The sequence below is a fragment of the Staurois parvus genome, unplaced genomic scaffold, assembly GCF_062004578.1.
Source record: "Staurois parvus isolate SC_StPar_1 unplaced genomic scaffold, SC_StPar_1.0 ptg000721l, whole genome shotgun sequence".
NCBI lineage: Eukaryota > Metazoa > Chordata > Amphibia > Anura > Ranidae > Staurois > Staurois parvus.
Genome location: NW_028318517.1, coordinates 2,319,334 through 2,327,491, shown reverse-complemented (window position 1 = coordinate 2,327,491; position 8,158 = coordinate 2,319,334). Strand labels below are relative to the sequence as shown.

The 8,158-nt window shown below is 46.9% G+C and overlaps 1 protein-coding gene across 1 annotated transcript in view; it reads right to left on the bottom strand.

Moving 5' to 3' along the window:
* Nucleotides 1-316: 316 nt before the first annotated feature.
* LOC149445425 (uncharacterized) overlaps nt 317-8,158 on the bottom strand; it is a 181,116-nt gene continuing 173,274 nt past the window's right edge. The window contains exon 3 of the mRNA XM_089653834.1: nt 317-2,565. Coding sequence (XP_089509960.1) covers nt 1,203-2,565 — 1,363 coding nt within the window. The 3' untranslated portion in view covers nt 317-1,202. The remainder of the gene's footprint in view (nt 2,566-8,158) is intronic.

The following is an 8,158-nucleotide window of genomic DNA, read 5'->3' as shown; positions in this document are numbered from 1 at the left end:
GGGGAATCCCCCCTGGTAAGGTGACCCCCATGTTGTGGACATGTGGCCTGGTATGGATCAGGAGGGGGGGCACACTACAGCCCCCCTCTGCACTCTGTATGGTGGGCTGTATATGATATACTGCTGACCCCCACACTCTGCGCCGTTATTGAAGGGTGTGAGGTGTCACCGAGGAGCAATGTTCTATATTGAAGTTTGCCGTCATTGCACCGACACACACAATAGTTTTTGTTCAATAAAATGTTTTATTATAATTTTACATTTAACAAGATTGAAGCATAAAAATCAGGAAATAGTAAAGGAAGGAATCTGATTGGTCAGGAAGATCCCTTGTCTGGAATGTGGGGGCGGAGTCATTATTATTGGTGTACAATACAATACACAACGTGTTCCATTATTATAACAAAGTATTGTAGAAAAGATCCCAACATAGAAAATGGGGGAAAGGAGGAAATAAAGGCGGATATGAAGGGGAATCTGTGTACGGGGAACACCTTAACAATCACCACCATTTTATTCTCCAGGGCCTCTGATGTCACAGAATAGATGTTTGGGGGTTTATCTCATCTTCAGGACCAAAATCTGCATTTTCCCATGTGTGCAAAATCATGCAGAAACAGCTCTGGCAGTGAGAGGGTTAATGTGGGCTAGATGGGATCCCTCTGCTGGGGTGACATTAGAGCTCCCCCTAGCTGCAGCCTGGTAATAACATTGCTGGGAGGTCTATTCATTTCTCTGCTCCATACTTCCCGTCTTTATAGAAACGTCTCCTGACATTTGGGGGTCTATTCATAGAATGTTTGTATAGCAATTCCCTCAGTGAGAGTTCATGTCCATTCCTCCTGTGTGAATGGGGGAACCAATGTTATTAGGATCACATCTGAGCTGCTGGAATGTCTTCCATTCATGGAAAATACATTGAAAACTTCTTCTGCCATCAATGGCCAACCCGGTCCCACACTTCATCCATGTCTTTGGGGACCTCTGATCTCCTTATGGACTGTTTCTTCCATGATGAAGCTCAGCCATGGAGTATATCTGAGGTGTATATCAGGGTGTGCTTCTTCCCCACATGAGAGCTGGGATGTCCAGCAACATTCATCTAGAAGACATTTCCCGCACTCAAGGCACTAATACACCTCTAGGGTTGTGTGGGACCCCTGATGTACAGGAAGACAGGACTTCAGTGAGAAACAATTCCCTCACTCAGGACAGGAAAGTGGCTTCTCCCCCGTGTGAGATCTCTGATGTTTGGAAAGATTGAAGTTACTTGAAAAACATTTCACACACTCAGGACAGGAATATGGCTTCTCCCCCGTGTGCGATCTCTGATGTGTGTTAAGATGGGACTTCTCTGAAAAACATTTCCCGCACTCAGGACAAGAATACGGCTTCTCCCCTGTGTGAGATCTCTGATGTCTGGAAAGATTCGACTTATCTGAAAAACATTTCCCACACTCAGAACAAGAATATGGCTTCTCCCCCGTGTGAAATCTCTGATGTGTGTAAAGACTGGCCTTTTGTGAAAAACATTTCCCACACTCAGGACAAGAATATAGCATCTCCCCTGTGTGAGATCTCTGATGTGTGTAAAGATTGGCCTTTTGTGAAAAACATTTCCCACACTCAGTACAAGAATATAGCTTCTCCCCTGTGTGAGATCTCTGATGTGTATGAAGAATGGACTGCCGTGCAAAACATTTTCCACACTCAAGACAGGAATATGGCTTCTCCCCCGTGTGAGATCTCTGATGACTGTAAAGATAGGACTTGTCTGAAAAACATTTCCTGCACTCTGGACAGGAATACGGCTTCTCCCCTGTGTGAGATCTCTGATGACTATGAAGTTTGGTCTTGTCTAAAAAACATTTCCCACACTCAGGACAGGAATATGGCTTCTCCCCCGTGTGACATCTTTGATGTCTGTAAAGATCGGACTTCACTGAAAAACATTTCCCGCACTCAGGACAGGAATATGGCTTCTCCCCTGTGTGAGATCTCTGATGTGTGTAAAGATTGGACTTCACTGAAAAACATTTCCCGCACTCAGGACAGGAATACGGCTTCTCCCCTGTGTGAGATCTTTCATGCACATTAAGCTCTGATTTACGCCAGAAACCCTTCCCACACTCAGGACAGGAATACGGCTTCTCCCCCGTGTGAGATCTCTGATGCCTATGAAGTTTGGACTTGTCTGAAAAACTTTTCCTGCACTCAGGACAGGAATACAGCTTCTTCCCTGTGTGAGATCTTTCATGCACATTAAGCTCTGATTTATGCCGGAAACCCTTCCCACACTCAGAACAGAAAAATAGATTCTCCGCCGTGTGAGATCTCTGATGTGTGTAAAGATTGGACTTCATTGAAAAACATTTCCCGCACTCAGGACAGGAATACGGCTTCTCCCCTGTGTGAGATCTCTGATGTAAGTAAAGATTGTACTTCACTGAAAAACATTTCCCACACTCAGGACAGGAATACGGCTTCTCTCCTGTGTGACATCTTTTATGCCTATTAAGTTGGGATTTATAATGGAAACATTTCCCGCACTCAGTACAGGAGAACCTCTTCCCTGTTGGAAGGCCGACCCGGTCCCGCACAGTCTGAGGTTCCTCAGGATACGAGGAATCCGATGGTCCATCTACACTGGGTGGTGCCGGATGGACATTGGAGGGAGCCGGGTTTTCTCCTGGACTATACTGTGTGATGTCCTCATCTTCTACTTTCCAGTCTGGAGACAAAGTGAGACAATCCTCGGAGGTTTTCCTCATCTCCCGGCCATGGACTAAAATACAAAGACAAAGAGGATTACTAGACAGGAGCTGATTGGTTCCCCCAAACCAGGACTCCGCCCACATCAGGCAGCTTGGGCTCTGAGGAGCTTACAATTCCACCCTCAAGGGAACTAGGAAATGGCTCCTCTGATCTCCTACCAGGTCATTTCTTTATTCATGGACCTTAGTCAGAGAGTGAGGAAACAACCAGAACTGTCTTTTATAGGAGGGACAGTGATGAGGGGATTATAGGACGAGGGTCCCCACCCCCTCTATCACTCATCGCCATCTTCCCAACACAAGAAGTACTGCACTTCCTTATATAGTCCAGGATTTAGTCATGAAGAACAGCGGGGCTGAGCCCCACCAGAGGTCAGAGAGTGAGGATGGGGGGAGAACAACCAAGATGAAGACTGGACTGATCCTGAAGACCACCATCATTGGGGTATTGACTCCTCCCTCATTATCACTTTCTGTTTAAGGGGCCAAAGTTGGAGGATGTTATCACATTATTATCACCATGTAAAAGTCTGTGCTCCAATCACATCATCCGATATAAAATGTCCAGCTGGGAGGAAATGGGGGTAACAAAAGAGAATCTATATTATGTGTATATATAGCAGTGGGGGGAGGGGGAGAGCAGAAGTCAGGTCTATGGAATGTACAACATAGAATATATAGTGCAGGGGTCAGGAGTATGTAATGTACAACATGGAGTATATAGTGCAGGGGTCAGGAGTATGTAATGTACAACATAGAGTATATAGTGCAGGGGTCAGGAGTATGTAATGTACAACATAGAGTATATAGTGCAGGGGTCAGGAGTATGCAATGTACAATATAAATTATACAGTGTAAGGGTCAGGACTCATAATATTGGTATTCAGTGGAACATTAAATGTTTACTGTAGACAAGTTGCAGAGATCCCACACCGCTGCCTCCCATCTCCTGAGACTGCACTCAGTGACTTGGGTCTGAGACACTACAGACATATCCCTCCACCCAGCACAGCCAGCAGACTACAGAGCAAGGAACCCTGGGAGAAATGTTCTGTCAGAGATCTTACTAGACCCGGGCATGGAGAAGAAGACTCAAAGAACACACCCCAGGTGCCTAGGTCTAGTAACACTTATGGTGAAAATGAACATTTTGCTGCCAGCTGAACCCCAGAACCTCCATAAATCCAGTCTAGATACATAAATTGTGTCTGCAGCACAGAGAAGGAAGATTATCCGAGAGAAATACAGGAATACAGGACGGGGAACACAGCTCAGGAAAGTGACCAGGGGATTACAGGCTGATATCACCCAGTCCCCGCCCTACTCTGGACCAATCAGTGAGCAGTATGGGTGGAGGAATGGATTTAGTGTTCATGACCCACCTGTGCTGATCTCTGTAGGAGTGTCCTCCTCTATAAATGTCCCCGTTATTCCATCCTCCTCCATAGACTGCTGATCATCCCTCACATACGCCTCTTCTTCTTCTGCTTTCACCTCAAATTCTATATCGATTGGATCTCCACTCTAAATCAAGGAAATGAGAGAAAATATCATCTGTGAGATATTGGCTCACATAAAAAAAACTCCACACATTGTCTCTACAAGTCCATGTTCTAGATGCTCCATCCCACCAACCTTGTAACAGTGATGAATGGTGTGACCTTCCTGTGGGGAATCCCGGGAATACAGAGGACGGGGACATCTCTCTGGTGGGTTCCTGTAGCTGGATGACTCCACCATGGTGTCCTGGTACAGATCTTTGTGTTCTCTTAGAAGCTCTGACTCCTCCATCCCCCCATCCTCATCCTCCTCCTCTTTTATCTCTTCTTTAACCTCAACTTTAGGATCTCTCAGGTTTCCACTCTGAATATATAATAAAAATGACATCAATGGTAACAATGCAGATAATGTACAGATCCTAATGATACTATCAGTGATTGTTCCTCATCTACCTGATGATGGTGAGGGATGGTGTGACCTTCCTGTGTGGAATCCCGGGAATACAGAGGACGGGGACATCTCTCTGGTGGGTTCCCATGACTGGATCCATCTGTAGGAAACACACACACTGACTGAATCCATTGTTTCTATGTGTTTATCAGATGATGGGGGATCTAGGTGGATCCTCCGTACTGCTCTCTCCTTTACAATAAAGTCTCCTCTTACCCGGTGATGTGAGGGGCGGCTGATTGTCCATCATGACGTCCTTGTAGAGATCCTTGTGTCCTTCTAAATACTCCCACTCCTCCATGGAGAAATAGACAGTGACACCCTGACACCTTATAGGAACCTGACACACACAATGATACAGTCACCATCCAGACACATCCCTTGTCTGTTACTGGAGAATGTCCCAGAATTCCCGGCACCACTCACCTCTCCTGTCAGCAGCTCAGTGATCTCTCTGGTGACTTCTAGAATCTTCTTCTTCTTTCTCTCTTCTATCAGGGAGGGAGGTGGAGGCAATGTGATGTCATATGATCTCCAGACTTCACAGGAGGAAAACTCTACATCTGAACACAAATAGTCACATCAAATGATATTCCCAGAATCCTCCTCACCTCTCCATTCAGGTCTCCATTTTATTAAAGCCCCTCTTCAGGCTGAGGTATAATTTCCCCCCACAGGACCCCCACACCACACAGGTTAAAAGGAATTCTGACGTCATTATACACAATGCAGGACCAACAGTTCTTTTTTGCTTATGAGGATGCCAAGGGTCCCCCACATCCTAAGACCATAGAATAAAAAGAAAGGAGCCAAATGGAGGGACATTGGGAGGAGGAGCTGTGAGGTCAGCGTGATGTCATAGGATTCTCTGACTCTGGATGGAGGGACATTGGGAGGAGGAGCTGTGAGGTCAGCGTGATGTCATAGGATTCTCTGACTCCGGATGGAGGGACATTGGGAGGAGGAGCTGTGAGGTCAGTGTGATGTCATAGGATTCTCTGACTCTGGATGGAGGGACATTGGGAGGAGGAGCTGTGAGGTCAGTGTGATGTCATAGGATCCTCTGACTCTGTATGGAGGGACATTGGGAGGAGCTGTGAGGTCAGTGTGATGTCATAGGATTCTCTGACTCTGGATGGAGGGACATTGGGAGGAGGAGCTGTGAGGTCAGTGTGATGTTATAGGACATAGACTCTGGTTGGAGGGAGATTTGGATGGGGAGATTTGAGGGGTCCTCTATATGAGGCTCCCATACAAACCAAATCCTTGTTCCTGGGTGCGTCCTACCTTTCCTAAACTGAAGAGTGAACTTTGACCTTTACCATCCAGAAATCTGTCCGGAATCTGTGGCAGTAAGCTGTCATGTGATCAGGTGACGGGCGGAGGAACGGAGTGTAAATAGCAGACAATTGTCTCCAGAGCCCCTAATGGTGGGGATGGATTTGGCGGCGTGCTGGTGCCAAGTTTCCTCCCCCCAGGGTCACTGCAGGTGTGGAGAAAAGCTGTGTAAGAGGATATGGAGGAGAGATGAGGAGGAGATCCAGGAATCAGGAGAAAGGTCAGGGCAAGCAACAGACATGTATGAAGACAAGGCGGTTGGCCGCACAAGCAGTGATGTAGGGGATAAAATCCTTTATTGGAATCCTTTACACACAATGTAGTAACACATGACAGCTCCAGGACAGAGCAGAGGAACAGAACACGCGTGTCACACCAATACATGCTCAGTCATTACTGATTTTTATTTGTCCAGAACAGCTTTAAATAACATGTAACAGCTGATAAGGATTTGTCTGGAATCCGGGATAACAAAGTATACAACAACATGACATCATTAATATCATGACACATAAAGTGACAACAATCCCTGTAATATATGTGGTTCCTCGGACAGGTCACAGATATATGAAATGGAAACCAGCATGATAAGGAAGGATGAGTGACACCTTTTATTTGCTCAGTCCAAGCAGGGAGGTGGAGTCACCCACAATATAATGAGACAATAAATGAAACAATCCTACATAAACATGATAACATCCCACTCGGCACTCAGCCCTGGAGGGAGGTGTCTGCAAATGACAATTCCAAATCCTTCTATTTACATAGAACATGAAAGCCTGTATTGGTGTGACGCGTCTTCTGTTCCTCTGTCCTGTCCTGGAGCTGTCATGTTATTACTACATTGTGTGTAAAGGATTCCAATAAAGGATTTTATCCCCTACATCACTGCTTGTGGGGCCAACCGCCTTGTCTTCATACTGCCCCTGTGACCACGGATCAGGCCGGCACCTACATGTCTGTGGAGGGGTCATACACATTCCGCACTCACTACAGACGTCTTATTGTCTTTCCTGTAAGTCAGCTTTAGGAGCAATTTATATTATCATCAACCCCTCCCCCTGAAGGGGTTCATCTACGTATTACCTCCTCTGCCGCCAGATCCAGGAATGTCTCCTCTCTGCTTCCTCATTCATGGAACTTCCTGTCTGTACCTGACATCACTTCTTGTCTTTACCCGACATCACTTCCTGTCTTCCATAGAGACTTCCTGTCTGGGTAGAAGTGAGATCCCCACCTTGTGGAGCTCAGAGAGGTCCAAAACCACTCCCCCCAGCAGTCATATATTTCTGTCCCCCTTGGTGGGAGTGGAGGTGACCCCTCTATAAGGATCTACAGTCCATACACACCCAGCACAAGGCCGGGGTCACACTACCAGACGCTTCTCGGGGCTGCAGTTCCTCTGAGCTCCACAAGGTGGGGATCTCACTTCTACCCAGACAGGAAGTCTCTATGGAAGACTGACAGGAAGTGATGTCAGGTACAGACAGGAAGTAGAGAGGAGCCATTGGTGGAAGTGGCAGCAGAGGAGGTAATAAGATGTTATGTTCTATTTACACCCAGTAACCCCCCATCATGTCCGTCCTCTTCCTCCATAGTCATCTCCGTCCTCTTCCTCCATAGTCACGTCCGTCCTCTTCCTCCATAGTCACGTCCATCCTCTTCCTCCATAGTCACATCCATCCTGTTCCTCCATAGTCACGTCCGTCCTCTTCCTCCATAGTCATGTCTGTACTCTTCCTCCATAGTCAAGTTCGTCCTCTTCCTCCATGGTCACGTCCGTCCTCTTCCTTCATAGTCACGTCCGTCCTCTTCCTCCATAGTCACGTCCGTCCTCTTCCTCCATAGTCACGTCCGTCCTCTTCCTCCATAGTCACGTCCGTCCTCTTCCTCCATGGTCACGTCCATCCTCTTCCTTCATAGTCACGTCTATCCTCTTCCTCCATAGTCATGTCGTCCTCTTCCTCCATAGTCATGTCGTCCTCTTCCTCCATAGTCACGTCCGTCCTCTTCCTCCATAGTCACGTCCGTCCTCTTCCTCCATAGTCACGTCCGTCCTCTTCCTCCATAGTCACGTCCGTCCTCTTCCTCCATAG